At 32.5% G+C, this 17,669-nt stretch overlaps 1 protein-coding gene across 6 annotated transcripts in view; it reads left to right on the plus strand.

Moving 5' to 3' along the window:
* Positions 1–17,669, plus strand: part of LOC142331669 (mannosylglucosyl-3-phosphoglycerate phosphatase) — a 113,094-nt gene that overhangs the window by 57,341 nt on the left and 38,084 nt on the right. For all 6 annotated transcript variants that reach the window (XM_075377709.1, XM_075377703.1, XM_075377736.1 and 3 more), the window contains 2 exons: positions 1,981–2,103; positions 15,440–15,608. In XM_075377709.1, the coding sequence (XP_075233824.1) occupies positions 1,981–2,103; positions 15,440–15,608 (292 nt within the window). The remainder of the gene's footprint in view (positions 1–1,980; positions 2,104–15,439; positions 15,609–17,669) is intronic.

Here is a 17,669-nt window from a genome sequence, read left to right on the forward strand (position 1 = left end):
AATTAGTCTGTAAGTTCATAAATTTATTATAATTAGCTGTTGGCTCAGGTTTCATATAGACAATGTTTTTTGCTGGGATTTTTGTTATAGAAAGAATTTAAAACATATTCCAGGAAATTTCATTTCTTTCTAATAGCATGGGCTCAACTATTTGTAGGACTTCATTCATATCTTATGAATTCTGTATACTTGTGTCAGAAATTTATTCCCTCTCAACTTTTGTAATCTGTATCAATAAATTTTCATCTTGTTGTCAGTCAACATTTCAGGAACAAAGTATGGAGCTTAAATAGCTGTCACCTGAATTGTACATATAATTAAAAATTTCAGTGGTACTTTTTCTCCTGTCATATACCGTTCAATAATTGAAGAATATCTTCTGACTAATTTCTTTTACATTTGTTCTTGTCAATTAATGCATAAATTATTAAAAGTATTGTCAAAATATAATAATTGTATGTAAAGAAATATATGAATACAATAAAATTTCATATTGTAATAAAAACAATAGTTATTTATAAAAATAGATAAATAAGGAAAGTAGACTAAAGAAAACTTTAGTGTACGGAAGCTGCCTTTACTAGGATTTGAATCTTAGAACTTGGCGATTTTGAAATCAGCTGATTTGTGATGATGAGTTAACTTTTAATGGTGAGTTTCAATTAATCACACATCTCAGGAATCATGAAAAACTGTATAAGACTATATTTCATTTACATCCATTCATATCATCCTCATTCATCCTCTGAAGTAATGCCTGACGATAGCTTCTAATCAAACTGGCTTAGCAGTATATAGAAGTACTAGAAGGTAGTCCCAACCCCGTAGGGGGAAGACACCCACCTTGTGATTTTACTGGTTGCCACACTACCACTTCCGTTCAGAGCCCTGGGGGACTTTACTGGAGGTCATCTTTAGACACTCTTAACTGATTACATCTCACAGTCATCAGCCAGGCCTTGGTTCGAATGCCACCTATGTAAATGCCTTGGCAGACATTTGCATCAGTAAAATACATATCAAATTTCGCCTTCATGTAGGCTTCAAATGACATCTTCACATCCAACCTAACATGATTCCCCCAAACTAACTGACTGAAATCGCAGAAGCGTGAACCCTGCCCCTAGTCCAAATTTGACAGCTCCGTTCGTGACTATGAATGCCTCAGAAAACAAACGAGTTTAAAGTTAAATCAGTGCTACACTCATTCCAGTCAAAATTATGTCTTATGTAACATAGAAATTCAGACCTACACTCAAATAAGTAGACCAATTTAGGTCACCTAACAAGGGGAATGTAACCTCATTCTGGTCCGCGCAGGAGCCGGGACAAACCCTACAACCCCACCCGGTCCCATCTTGGTGTCTTGTGTGGCATTACCAAGCCATGATCAGGACCGCCACTGGCGGAGGGAAGCTACGCTCCTGGTCGCACAGGTTAACATACCCTGGCGTTGCGGCCGCCCCTACCAGTGGGAGCCCCAAATCAAATCACAAACAATACCAATATAACCGTGGCACGATGCCAATGCACCTACCTCCAACCAATCCAATACCTAAACTGGAACCCTAGCTACCCGGAATCCTACCATGATCAAGTACCTTGATTAAATTCCCTCTGCAGACCTACACACTGCAAGGGCACGAAGAAAATCAGCCACTATAGACCACTTCTCACGGATCATCCAGTTAACACAGAGATCCAGAAAGGAATGTATTCTCTCACTTCCTAACAGCTTGTGAATGTTAAACCTCATATCAGGGACAGACAGAGGATGTGGTTCATTATATCATCAGTCCCAAAATCCGGATATCTCCTGCTTCCATTCTGACGTCAATAGATTATTTACCTTGGAATTGTGGCTTTCCTTACCCTCATTAGCCAAGATATCAACTGGTTTGACTCTGGCAGCTTAGTGGGTTGGTTAATTATATTAATACAAATTACTTTGCTATGTGTAATATAAACTTTTTTTTTCAGGGCTGTGACTATGTGATTGCATTGACTCATATGCGAATGCCGAATGACATTAAATTAGCTGAAAATGCTGCTGAAATAGACCTAATTCTAGGAGGTCATGATCATGTTTATTCTGTTATGCAGGTACTGTTAAAAGTTGCATGGCAAAAATTTCATAAATGCTTTAAAAAACAATTAGGATAATTTACAGTTTTCTTGGAAACTCATTCTTGTAATTCTACATTTAATAATGCTTGGTAATTTGATGGAAGATTGATTAGTCTTGGTGTGTCAGAATAATACAATAAAAATAACTATATAATTATAATAATTTAATCATTCTTACAAGGATTATATTTATTATATATAGGATTTTTATATAAAATGCAATATGTCAGTCAGCTTTCTGTAAAATTTGAATTGACTTCCTTACTCCCCCACATTTTACTTAAAAGGATTAGTTTACTTAAAAGGATTAGTCCAACATCTGACTATTGTGCCATCTTAGTAGACTACTACTGAATATCAGAATGCTTCATGCATTATTAGTGAGAAGATGATTTTCACAAGAGGAACATACGTCCGCTCACAATCAATGACTTTATAGCAAGAATCTTTTCCCCACAAGTATCATAATAGACCAGTAATAAGACATCAGTATTAAGGTTAGTGACTAAATTCAGAGAGATTCTGTTAATAATAAGGAACACAAAATATTGAAGATTGTATTGAATGCAAATACAGTTTCTGTGTTTAGTGAAAAAAAAATTAGTGATTAACTGCCTCACCAAAGTATCAGTTAGACACTTGTCAGCTGAAATGAATTTGCTGAAATTAGTTATTTATCAGGCGATAAAATAAACTACAACCATATCGAATTCTAATATTTAATTAACTTGTTGATTCCAACAAGAAAAATGGTTAGAATATTGTCATTGGTTTGGTTGATTTATGCAGAAGAGGATTCATATTATGGACTCTTGATTTTTCACTGACGAGGCAAGATTCCATTTGGATGGCTCTACAAACATTAAAACTGTAGGATCTGGAGTGCACAAAATCTACCTGCTATTCATGAAAAACTGCTACACTTGCAGAAGATGGGCATTTGGTGTACAATATTGCAAAAAAATTCTTCATCCTATTTTTAAAAAAAAAATGCCATTAATGCTGAACAATATCAAAATATTTCATTGTAATTTATTGCACTTTTGGAAGAAGAAAATTGATACTGTTGGGTTACAACAAGATATTAGAACATTACACTAAACAAATTCAACTAATGTATTTTTTTGGTGATCACATCATTGATCATGGCTTATGGCTATCAAATGTCAAATTTTCAGATTTGAGAATGCTGCATTTTTGCTTCAGGGTTACCTCAAAGAAAAGATCCACTGCAGCAAAACGTGAATACTAGAAGAACCGAAGGACAATATTGTAGAAGATGTATTAAGTACTTAATGGGTTTAAATTATTTAACAGTATACCAAGAGAAGTAAAAGATGACGGTAGTATAATAAAATTTAGAAGAACATGTAGTAATTATGTGAGAATCAATATTGAATAATCGTAGTATGCAAACTGAGAATTGAATTAATCTTTGTTAATGTGTTGAATTTTTTTTTTTGAGCACTTTATTTAGTAAAAAATTATTTAGTATTAAGGTTTATTGTTTAAGGGTTTGTCCATGACATATAAATATAAAATAACCAAAATGGTTTAATAAAGCTCTAAATCAATACCCTAACACAAACTCTTACAACAGTTGCAGAAAACACATTGTTTAAGGGTTTGTCCATGACATATAAATATAAAATAACCAAAATGGTTTAATAAAGCTCTCAATCAATACCCTAACACAAACTCTTACAACAGTTGCAGAAAACACAGTGAAAAGGGAGGAAGTGTGTATTCAGTAAGATTGCAGCCACTTTCAGCATTTACTCTAAAATTTAAGATATAAAATTTTATAATAAAATCTGTTAATAACTTTTTCATTTAAGTATACCTACTGACATAAGGCAAACAATAAATATGATAGTCGGGTTGCATTTTACATGAGAACCTGTGCACATTGTATATAATATACTCATACATATAAATTTATATTACACAGTATGTCTGAAAAGTTACCGAACTAAATTTCTATAGTCAATACAAGTAGCGCTATCTTTCGGACAACCAAGGAACTATGTAGTACAATGTCTGACAAGTGTGTGTACAAAATTTCATCACATTTTGTTACTCCATTCTTGAGTTACATTCGGCTGTGTACATTGTGTTCACGTGACCTTGTGTGAGCTAGCAACATGAAACAGAGATGCATGATAAAATTTTGTGTTCAACTTTAAAAATCTTTCGTTGAAACTTATTGTATGATACCGCAGGCATTAGGTGATGAAGCTACATCTAGTACTATAACATACACGAACGTGGAAGTGGTTTAAAAATGATAGAGAGTCATTGGATGATGATAAATGAAGCGGGAGGCTGTCAACAGCTGTTCACGACAAAAATGTTGCGAAAGTGCACATGTAACTGGTCAAACCGTAAAATCTAAATTCTATTTGGAAGTAATGAAACGCCTGATGTGTCGCATTTGCTGAATCCGGCCCAAGCAAGTACCGGGATCTGAGCAGTTGGACTCCCTTGTAACAATGCCTTGGCATAGATGGCAACATTTTTAACATGTTATTACGCCGTAAATCAAATCACTGTCTTATCCAGCAGACTATTTTCTGTTCCTGAAACATAAATTGAAGATGAAAGGCCACTTTTCCAACAACATTCTGGCCATCCAAAGGGCTTGCACTGAGCAGTTGAAGGCAATCCCACAAAGTGATTTCTCCAGAGCATTTGTTGGGCTCTACCTGCGCTGCAACAGGAGTATAACTAAAGAAGGGTTCTATGTACAGGGCTGATGTGAGTAAATTCATTTATCTTTAAATCTGTATTTTTATTTAATTTTGTTCAGGTACCTTTTAGACATACTTTTTGTATATACATAATTGCGATTCTCATTAGTGGAGCACCTATCATCCTGGAATCTCTGCCTTTCATCCAGAAGTTTTATTTTAGATATGACATTTTTCACATGCTACAAATTTCATTATTATTCATTGACATTTGTTATTATCATTTCAAAAGCCTGTTGTTAAATAAGAAAGTAAATAAATAATTTTATATACAATTATTTTTGGTTTTTGGTTATTATCACTTATGTTATTTGTGTTTAGTTGCTGCAAACTTAATATGTTAATATGTGTAAGTCTTTAAATACTTATTTAAAATAAAATTTTGAAAAATATCTCTGAGAACTAAGGAAATATTCATATATATCTATATTTAACTAATGATGAAACTTAATGACAAATTGTTCTGACATTATTTAAAAATAAATTTTATTGCTTTGTGGAAGTTCATGCTGATGACTGACTTTAGCATGTTATGAATAAAATGTCATTGTTAGCTAAATTTTATTGAGGGGTTCACAACCAAAGTGAACTAAGTCCATTTTACATTATTCTGTGGAAAAAGCCTGCAAAGTTTTTTCATTGTAATTAATTCATTAATGGTTTACATACTTATTTTTTACGCTGTGCTACAAAGAAGTTTCTGATTAAAATATGTATATGGACGACAATTAAAAATATTAAACCATTCTGGTTTTATTAGTATAAAATATCTGATTGTTGGACTTTGTTCGTTTTGACAGTGAAAGTTGAGCAGTAGAATGGAACACAACTTATATTGCCATAATTTTTATTAATTAGATTATGAATGTTTATTTTATTAAATACAATATCAAAACAATAATGACAGTAAAATATAAACTGTCATTAAATTAAGTGTTTTACTCATAAACAAATTCATCATTAATGTAAGGTTCTGTTTCATCTATATCATTTTGAGACCTAATACTAATTTCAACAGAAAGATTCTTATAGAAAGGATAATGCACAACTGGTATGTGGTGTAAAAGGTCAATGATATCCTTCTTTGCTGGTGTGACTGGTCAACAATGAAAATACAACTGAGGCTGATTAATATGAATGTATTCCATGTTGTGATAGTTTTTGTAAATTAACTTTATGATAAATTCCATTTGTTCATTTAATGTTTGAAGTGACGCAAGAATTTTCTCTCCTGAATACTCTTAATCAATACATTTTTAACCAACTGAAATTTTCCCCATCAAGGTCTTTCTTTCAGTAAGTTATTGCTTCTTCAATTGGTTTTGTTGATAAAAACTCATCAAAATGAATTTCTTGTACTTGGAAAGAAGGATGCTTGCACTTTGCTTGTTCAATAATATGAATCCACACCTCAGGAGAATAAATACATTTTTTAAAATTACTTTTTCAATAATTCCAAATTCCCTATCGTTTGGCAAACAGCTGCGACCAGAAACCATAAATTTGTGATCAATGACATCAGCTTGTATTTCACTGCTTTGAAATAATTTCAATAGAGTTAACACCAGCTTAATATTGAAGTTCTGTTCACCAGATACATCAGAATACAAAATCATGTGTGTAAACGTTGAAGCATGCTGAATTAAATGTTTTCTAATTATGCAGACTGTGAATCTGGAATATAATCTTCATCTGATAATTTGTTAAAAGCAATACTATGCATTCAGTGTCTAATATTTTTTCCCAAAATATCTCTGGTTGAACATATAACTTAGAACATGTATAAACAAGTTAACGTGAACTTGGTTCAGTATGGCAGTGAAGAAGTTTATAAGACAATCGCTACATAAACAAAAAACACTTGATAGGCTTGGCTTATCAAAATACAAGTGACATATAACAGTTATATATTCATCTCATTGAAGAAGGCAACAGAGAATGTTTTCACTCCTTATTTTTCTTTATAAGCCTGGAATTAAAATGCTTATTACTCTGGGAATAATGTGTGCCTCTTGATTTCCTATGTAATTTTTGCACTGTGTTCAGTTTTTTGTTTGAAAATCAAGGCCTGTTAAATCCTTGTTTTTAGTGACTGGTTTCAGTTGATCTTGTTTTAGAAAAATGTAAAAACTGAATTGGAACTGTTAATTTATATTTATTGTACTGGCATGGTTACATGGTTTGTTTTCAAAGAACATATTTTAACTTTCAGTTGTGACTCTTATACTGATAATTGCAGATAGTTATCAGTTGTAATGATGTTAAAATATTTATGGTGTTATTATCTCACAATCTTTTTTATATTTATTTTTATTATGGGCCATCTCTTTTTGTCATTGACTGGGTAACTTTCTTTATTAGTACTTTAGCCTTTAATCTTTAATAGTACTACTGGTAGCCTTTCTTTAATAATATTTTTAATGATTAAACACTGCATTTAAATAAACCTAAATCAGATTATAATTTTGAATCGTTTATTAATATTGTTTGTTAGAACGTAAAACTATGTGATGTTAATAAAATGTGTACAACTTTAGATCGCCAGTTGAATGATTATGTGCTTTTATTATTTTTTCCTTTGTAATCGCTACCCAATTCCAGACCCTTAGATCTTCTCAAAACATTATGTTCCTTCGGGCTGGATTTGGGTTGTGAATTTTGTTGGAAGTAATTGTGCAAGTAGAAATAGAACACAGTTACCTGTCAACTTGTGTATTCACGTCAGCACTAATGTACTTACTACGTCATTCACTGGTCGGGTTTTGCTCCAAAAATTGGGCATCATTCATTGAGTCTCTGGCCAATGAAACAAAGTTGGTCAACATTCTCACCATAGAAGCATCGGTATACCAATCCAAATTAGATCTGCTGGAGCCTGCATGGTCTCGATTCAACGACTCCCATGAGAAGTTCTGCTCAACGGAACCAGCTGCTGCTGAGGATGCAAATGTCAAGGACAAGGTCTATGAGACCTACATGCTCAGTCAATCTCTTGCTCGGACCTCACTTGTCCAAGTTCTCACACATAAGCATGAGATTGTTGACCTCTCTGAATCGTTTCTACAAGATAACTCTACAGCTACTCAGATCAACAACCCAGTGATTAGAGACACTCTTCCAGACATCGCTCTGCCTCAGTTCTCAGGATAGCTCTCTTTCTGGGATCTTTTTAATGCATTAGTGGGCTACAACATGGAATTGCCCAGAGTTGTAAAGGTGCAGTACTTAAAAGCCAGCCTCAAGGGTGAGGCTGCTCAGTTGATCAACCACCTCCCGATCACAGATGACTTGTTTAATATTGCCTGGGGATTAATCTCTGTTCACTACAACTCCCTCCAGGATTCCAGTTCTAGACTGGGAGTGCTCTTCGCCACCTGTTTGGGCTTACTTATCACTGTCGACAGCTCCCATCACCAGGTAAGAATTTTACTAGACTCTGGTTCAGAACTTTCTCTAATTTCTCAACAGCTTGCTAAACGCCTGAATCTTCCTCATATGCAGTCCTTGGTGTTGATCGCTGGAGTTGGTGGTGTCTCTTTTGGGTGTTCATCTGATGGTCCTGCTCACTCTTCAATCCTGCTTCTTGGACTTCTCTCATCTGTTCAGCATTCTCTTAACCAGTTCACTTCCTCTTTGCCTTCTTTCTCGGTTTTCTCTTCTGGGTGCTCATCTGATCTGGTTCAGCTCGCTCTTCAATATCACTTCTTGGACTTCATGCTTATCTGCTCAGCGTTCACTCTCAACAAGGTCACTTCCTTTCTGCCCTCTTTCTCAGTTTGCTCTGCTCCACAATGGCCACATCTCCAAGGACTATATCTTGCGGATCCCGGATTCCTTCACTTGCACAGAGAATCAGGTTCAGCTCTCTGTAACTCTCCTTCTATTGCTCAGATTAGACTCCATCAGCTCAAGAAGCCTGATATGCCAGTGTTTCTATGGACCGACTCCTTGATAATTCTTGCTTGGATCCTCGGTTTGTTCTTTGGTAGTCCAGCTCTCCTTGGTGCATTCGAAACCCATCTCATTGGCTTATTCTTGATGTTAATCTTGATCCAGCTACACCCTTTGAGGCGGTCTTTGGGATCTTTCCAGCATCCTCTTGGTTGTTGCAAGATTGGGATTTCATAGACCGATATTCATCTTCTCTTTACTATGACCATCTTGTACTTGCGTACATGGCCATCTGTCAACATGTTCTTGCATGGTTGCTGCACTTTCCCGGCTCCTCTCTGCTCTTGCCGATAATAATGGTTGACCTCGAGGCCGCTCAGCTCTTATCAAGCTTCACTCAAGCCTCTCATTTCGCTACTACCAAGACCATAAAGCTTATCAAGCTTCTCGCTCAAGACCATAAACAATAAAAATAGAATCTGCTCACCCGCCTCACCACGTTTGTTGATGTCATCATATTGCCTTGTCACGTTTGACTCTCTCATCTGCTTATCTAGAATGCTCATCTTCAGACTCTCCATGGAGGAATGCAGCTCACTCTACCTCAGCTTCATCATTGCTGCTGGATTCTTGGTTTCCACGTGCTAGTTCCCTCTTTCATCTTTAACTGTATGTTCACGTTAGTGGTTCTCTTCGAGCTAATGTCAGACTACTCTACCGACAGGTTCATTTCAGCATTCTGGTGGTTCATCTCGTGTCGAGGTCGCTTCCAGATCTTCTGATTTTGGGACCATCTTCATTGTAGCTGATCAACAATTAAAATGTCTATTTTCTTGCATAACTCAGGAACATGCAGCTCTGTTGTCTCTTGTTACTCAATGATGGCACTCTGTGGAAAAACTTCCAGGCTAATTTGGCTCAACTTGTGGACATTAAAATTCCTCAATGGCTCGGACTTACTTATTCGTCATCTCCAGAACTCCATAGTTTCTGACACATCCAAAGCGGCCATGGCTGCAGTTGTTTATCCCATCACTCGCAATTCAGACAGCTTCTATCAATCTCTAGACTTACTTGATGGCAGCTCATTTAATAACGTCTACAGTTATTCTAGAAGGTCTGGTCATCTAGTTATCTTCAGCAGAAACAGACCATCTCCAAGTGGTACCATCCCACTCATAACTTCTCAGTTGGCTCCTTGGTTCTACTCACAGATGAGCAGTTTTCTCCTTCAAAATGGCCACTCTCTCATGTTCTTGCTTTCCACCCTGGGAAGGCTTGGCTCACTCGAGTGATTACATTTAAAACTGCTACTTCTACTCTAATTCGACCTATCTCTAAGCTTGCTCTTCTATTAATTCAACACTAATGGGAACTCTATGTTGTAGACCAAACTTCGTTTTGACTGTTGGGAGTGTGTTCAGTTTTTGGTTTGAAAATCAAAGTCTATTAAATCCTTGTTTTTAATGACTGGTATCAACTGATGTTTTTGTTTAGAAAAATGTAAAAACTGAATTGTAACTTAATATTTATTTATTATACTGGCATGGTTACATGGTTTGTTTTCAAAGAACATATTTTTACCTTCCAGTTGTGGCTCTTATATTGGTTATCACAGATAGTTATCAGTTGTAATGATGTTAAAATGTGTATGGTGTTATTATCTCTTTATCTTTTTTATATTTATTTTTATTATGGACTATCTCTTTTTGTCATTGACTGGTTAATTTTTAACGATTAAACTGCATTTATATAAATCTAAATTAGATTATAATTTTGAATTGTTTATTAATATTGTTTGTTTGAAAATAAAACTGTGATGTTAATAAAATGTATAAAACTTTAGATCGCCACTTGAATGATGATGTGTTTTATTATTTTTTCCTTCATAATCGCTTCCCAATCCCATACCCTCTGATTTTCTCAAAACATACTGTGTCTCTTTGGTTATCCCTCACTGAATAGAGGTTATGTATATAATGAATTGTTTCTATGCAGAAAAGGATACATTAATTTTTTGCTCACAAGCCATCGTTGTCCGTAGACTGTGGCTCCTATAAGGCAATTTGCATATAAATTGATTAGATTTCACTGTGAGTAATGATGTTCACTATACTTATCCTATTATGTACTGGTGAATAAAGTGAAAGTGTAAAATGTCACCTATATTTTACTGGGCCTGATATTCAGCAATATGTTCAGCTTTGGAAAGTAGAGAGTGAAAAACCATTTCAATCATCGCTTTCTGTTGAAATTCTGGTGTGAGTTTCTCTTTTCAGGTTGCCTAAATGTTTTTGATAATGGATTATAACACAAAAGTTTTTGTTATGGATTTCACAGACTATTATATTTTAATACACGTTGAAATTTGTATTTCAAACATATTTTGTTAATGCAAGGTGTCTATTGGATCACAAAAGTTTTTCAAGAGAGAAGACAACTTTTTCATGAACACTGGTGTGTAAGCAATGAACTTTGCATATTTGAGTGGACAAATTATTGGAAAATATTTTCTTCCTTCTGTTATTTCTTGTGCTTCTTGTCTTAAAATTTGATTCTACTAATATCGGTTTTGATTTTAATGTTAGCAGTTGACTTTATCTTTATTACTTTTCGCTTAAATAATAGTAAAAGTTCTGTTTGAAGTGATTTGATAATATTGATTGATCTTTTTATTTGTATTTTTGCAGTTAAAATGTTTTTTTTTTACAGTGATTATTTCTTGATGACTAACTGTAATTACTGGTTAAAGTAATTTAAAATGGTTAATTTTGATGACAGACTAAGCCAGATTTAAATTTAATGTTATAACCAGTTTTTTAAATTATTATATATTTTTTGAATAAGCTATCCTTTTGAGATTTAGAACGTGATCAAAAAATATAGATTTGAAGTTGGTTTTCCCAATTTTTGTTTTGGGTAGTAGTAGTATATTAGTGTTGTGTTTTATATATATCATGTTTAAGTTTGTTAAGTTGTCGTCCTTTTTTTTTTATGTATATGTAGATTATTTTTGTTATTGGTGCTGTATTTGTGTGTACAAGGTGGTGGCAAATGCTGAATATTACAGAGTTGTTTATTGTCTTCATTTGAAGCTGCATCCTGCTTATCCAATGTTCTACTTTGTGCAATCAGAACAGTTTAATTTATAAACATCTGGGCATTTTGTTTATTTGGCAAGTGTTTTCTGTTTTTGATGGTTTGTTTTGTTCTTAAGCTATATTATATCCTGCTTTTGTAATCTCTGAGCTATTTAATGTTATCTTTAATAGCAGTAATTTTCGTTGTGTAATATTTATCTAATTCAAGTTTAAAATGCCTCATCACAGAGCAGTAGCTCAATTACTGTTTGGGAGTTTTTATATAACAATAACAATTAAAACAGTAGTTAAACATAATGCCAATTCCTCTGCTCTCAGTTTTTGGAGAAAGTTATTTCCTGATATTTTAGAAACACATTTTGTGTTTGGTTTTCTGGAGGTTCAAAAACTGGATGCATTAACAATAAACATGAACTTCAGTGGTGTGGCCTAAAATGGGGATTTTCAAAACATCTAATTTTTTAAAAAGTAGGTTTATTTAATGTTCAAATATATTTTTTGATAAATTACACTTTTGAAAACTAGGATATAAAAAAAAAACAAATGTTAAATCTTCACTGTTTTGGATGAAGTAATTGTGCGTCTTAGAATGCAAAACTATTTACAATTAATTTTTGTATTTTTTTTTTATTTTTTCATTTCAATAAGAAAATTAAGTATTAAATTTAAATGAATCATCCGCTTTTATAAATTCCTTTTATATTTAAGATTGTCTAGGTCACTTTTAGTAATCAGTAGTAGAATATTACTGGAACAGAAATATGTGGCTGCAGGTATAGATAAGTTTCATCACTTCCACTCAGATTTCTGCAATTTTCTTTGTTTTATGAATTTTTAAAAATATATTTTAATTACTGTTTTATGTTACATTTGGAAAGGTGCTTTTAATATATAACTTCAGTGGTTATATACCTTCTTAATTCTTTATACTTCTTCTTTACAATTAGTTCTTTAACTTAATTCTTTACATTTGAACACAACCTGTGTAACGACAATCCCTTTATTTTAGTAGAGTTAAGAGAGGCTTAGCGGATTCATCCTTTTTGTCATCTAGTAAACCAATTTTTAATCAGTATTTGTTTTTATTGTAAATATAGTTGTGACTATTAAATCTTATGTATTAACTAGCCTTTCTGGGAATGAGTTTTGAGTAAGCTTATAATTATAGTATGAATGTTTGCAGTCTTCCCTCTCTACTAACTCTTCGCACAAGTTCTCAACTAAATCTAAAGTATATAAACTAAATCTAACGTATCCTATGTACAGAGTTCTTTTAAAACAGAAATGAGGTTCTTAGAGTTGGACATTTTCCATTAATTCCCGATCAGCACATCTTAGTACACCTTTTTAATATCCAGCTGTGTTATTGTGATAGAATGTTCTTAGTTTTTTCAGTTGTAGAAAATACAGTATGAAAATTCAATGTTATATTTCTAGCCTGTATGCAGATACATGTCAATATTAATTCTTTACTGATGTCACTACTTGGGCTTTCAGACCTTACTGAATTTTATTTTTTAAGGTACCCTGCTTGATAAAAGTGGATAAAGTATACTCTATTTTTTTGTAGGGGCTCAGTAGGATGACGAATCTGCCTACAAGAGCTGCCCAGAGACTCTGTTTTCAGTTAAGGAGATGTGCAAAAATCTGAAGTGTAACAAGTAAAATTGAACCTCCTACCCTTATCTAAAATCTAAATGAATCAACATGGTATACAGTTAGAAGAAATAGTTACATGAGTTTTCTTTGTTTTTATAATTTAATATACTGACAATTCATTTTTAATATGTAGTTTATAAAGTCCTTTACAGAATAGTAGTTTATAAAGTCCTTTACAGAACTCAGATTCAGAATTTAATCATTAATCAAAATCTTTTAAAGAATGTTTATTTTACAGAAATAATTTAGATATTAAAAATTTTAATGGCTAAAAGGATTTGTCTTTTTGTGGTTTGACATCGATTTAATAAATTTAAAGAAATGGTATAAGGCAAAGTAACATACATTTATATGTATTTGAATACTAGATCATGGATACTGGTTTTCTTTGGTAGTTGGGTTTCAATTAACCACATGTCTCAGGATTGGTCGACCGGAGACTGTACAAGACACTTCATTCACATTCATACTTATTGTCCTCATTCATCCTCTGAAGTAATACCTTACAGGGGTTCTGGATGCCAAAGAGAAAAAGAAAGAAACTAACATAAAAGTATCCTCTGTTTGATTGGCAAATATAATTTTGTGCAGGTTTAAAAATTATGGCCTTTTATTAACGTAGGATCCTGGGCAAGGCAGTAATCTACTCCAAACTATCCTGATCATGTTAGTTCATCTGTAGGTTGTTCATTCTTTTCCTCTTCCCTCTTTATTTATTCATTCTTTCTTAAATGATTACCTTTATAACTGGGAAGGTGCCATCTTGTTTCCATCTGTGATGTTATGTTGTATCCTAGAAGACAGCAGGAAAGCCGTTTCAGTGTTAAGAGATTGGCGGGGTAACAATCCTGTGTGTTTCTTGAATCACAAGGACAACAGATGTGCAAAAGGTTTTGTCGGTACAGGAAATAAAATAAAAACTTTGTTTGTGTTTTTTAACCTATTTTTTTAATAGTAGTTTCATTTCTTCTATAAAGAATGCATTCAAATCAGAATCTGAGAGGATACTATTGTTATTAATAATTTCGCTTACTACACTGTTTTTTAAACAACTCTCTTCCTTAGTTATATTGGAAGGTTTTTTATTATGTAATTGTTATGATTTTGTTGTGTTTATTTCAGTCTCTAAAATTACATTTTTTAAGTAGTACCTTTTAAAGCTTTTCAGTAGTATTCCTTTTAAAGCTGTACTGATAAAATATAAATTATAAAAGAAGTTTTAAACATTCTCCCTGTTACAAAGTCACAGATGGTCTTCTTAAATTTAGAATTTGTTTTGTTTAGAGATGAATCTTTAAACAAAATATTCTATCTAATACAAAAATTATTTATATAAAACTTGCACATTAATCACCCTTAGTGTAGACCTATTGCTGTTTCTGTAAATTAGAATATAAGAGGGATTCCATTAAACTGTTAATAATCTAAATGAGTAACTAATTTAGTTGTCACTAAATAATTAAGTAGCTAATTGGCTAATCAAATTTTTTTAAAGTATTCTCACAAGATGCTAAGCTAACAAAAGAAATCAATGATTTAATGTAACATTTGTTACATTATTGATGTTTATCGACAGTAACTTATTGGAGATTTAACAGCTTTCAATTTTGTGAAGTGCTTTGTTGTTAATTTATCTTTAAGACATGTTCGTGTTTATAACATCCATATATTGAAATTAACAAAACTTGCGTTTTATTTTTTATGTTACCTACATTAGTGATATTTGGAGCTATAAACTGTGGGTACATGCTTGATGAGACTATCTCAGGAGAGGGTATTATAAAACATATGATGTTTTCTATTTTCTAGAAGTGTGATGCTTTTTTTTGTACTTTATTTAAATTCTGTTGTTATTCTAATTTGCTGCTGTGAAAATTAGTATGTGATAATATATCTGATTTTCGTTGACAGGTTAATGATAAGTACGTTATAAAAAGTGGAACAGACTTCAGACAGTTTTCTAAGATTACCATCAGTTTTACAGGATCAAATACCAATGTTGATGTAGAAGAAATAAATGTAACATCTGATGCCTTTGATGAGGATGAAGCTGTTGAAGCCTCATTGGAGAAATTTTCAGGTAAATTCTTTATTTACTGGCTGTTAAGTAAATTTATCAGAATGATTTAGTGGTTTACCAGAGTTTTCAAACTTAAAGGTTTTGCTGTTTGAATTTGGTTTGACTCATTGAATTTTGAAATCTGATAACTCCATATACTTATAGGTACTTTATGGTTGCTAACAGGAAAGGTTGAAGTGATTAAATGCAGTCACTTGTGCTTTCATTTTTATTGTTGGTTTTGAAATAAATTGGTTTTATCAGTCTTTTCCTATAGTTCATTGTGGAGTAAAACCTTTGATTTCTTGAATCAAAAGTGTTCAATAATTTTTTATTATTGTTGTAATTTGTGGAGTTGGTTAATTGCATCTCTCCCGTAATTGCATCTGTACATATATACATGTTCCTACATAATTTTTTATTTTTATTTATTTCATTTTTTAAAAATAATATTTTACTAATTACACATTTTCTGCATATAATTCATTGTCTCAGAAACTAATAGTGTGAAAAAGTGAGTGCATTTTCACTGCTTTTTTTTTTACCCAAAATTATGTACATGGATAATTTATTAAAAAAAATGAATCCACCTAAACATAAAAAAATATAGAAACCATGTTATTAACAATTTAATAGTTCATTATATATTTTTAAGAATAAACCTTTTTTTGGAGGTACTTAAATAATTTTTTTTTAACATAAAATTTTAATAATTACATATTTATTATGAATTTTAAAACAAGTAAAAAGGTTGTATTATTTTTTCTTCCATATCATCGAATTATATTATCAATAATTGCCTTAAACTGTTCAGTTACTAATGATAAGAAGTAATTTACCATGTAGTAATTTTAATCAAATATCTTCCGAGAGTCTATTAGTGAATTCACAAACTTGTAATTATTTTTAAATGTGTGAGAATATTTTTCTATTTTATTAATTTAGTGAATCTCTATTAATGAATTAATCCATTATTATAGAAGTCCCAAAAAATAGACTGTTGCTCAACAGAAACTTCTACATAGTCATTACATCACTTATACAAAATAATCACTGGCATACAAAATTTTGTCTTACAGCAAGTAGAAGTGGTTTCTATATGTATTTTTCCCCGTGAATTAAAAAAATGTTTACAGAATTTTTCTATCGCCCTTAGTTTTCAAGTTACACCCTGTTCGGTGTTATGTACATTATAGAAATTATGAATTATGTTATGGTATTATGCATTTATAATACATAAATGCATAATAATTTTATAATACAAAAAAATTATATTGATTAAGCATTTAAAAATTAGTTTGTCATGAAGGAAGGTCTGCAATGGCATAGAATAGTACAATCAGTCATAATGCTGGATGATCTAAAATTCTAAAATGAGTCAGAAGATGGCTTTTTTACAGACTAAGTCATCATTGTTTAAAGCAATATTTACAAGCAAAAGCTGTTACAAGCAATAGCTGTTACAAGCAATATCTGTTTTGATAATGTGTGAGTTACTGGTTCAAGCCATAGCTAGTCTTTGTTCAGTGTTCACTCTTGGCATCTGTACATTTTTCGTGTGTACATGCTGATATTATATATGTTAGTGTAAACATTTCTTAGTTACGAAGTATTCTAAATTTACATGTCATCTTTTGAATTCAAGATGTGTGGTGAATATTTTTTATAGTGTTTGTATATTGTGAACTTGAAAATTGTGTAGAAATTGTGTAAACCTCCTCTCCCATCAACGTTTGCTACATTTGTGGTGAGGTAACATTTAAATTTCAGTAATGTAGTTTTATTCTTCATATCAAAAAATGTTATGAGGTTTATTTTGGCTGAAAAGTTGGTGACCAAGACAAACATTGGGCCCCTCACATTTATTTGTGTCAGAGCTGATCAAAGCTATTCCGTACAAGCTGGTCAAAGGGTTCTTGGCACATTAACTTTGCTGTTCCAATGATTTGGCAGGAACCAAAAGATTATGCCACCGATTGTTACTTTTATCTGATTAATATTGTGGGCATTAGTTCAAAATCAAAGTATACTATTTCATACCCAATCTACCATCTGCCATGAGGCCTATAGCTCATAGGCCTC

The sequence above is a fragment of the Lycorma delicatula genome, chromosome 1 (genome assembly GCF_047948215.1).
Source record: "Lycorma delicatula isolate Av1 chromosome 1, ASM4794821v1, whole genome shotgun sequence".
Lineage (NCBI taxonomy): Eukaryota > Metazoa > Arthropoda > Insecta > Hemiptera > Fulgoridae > Lycorma > Lycorma delicatula.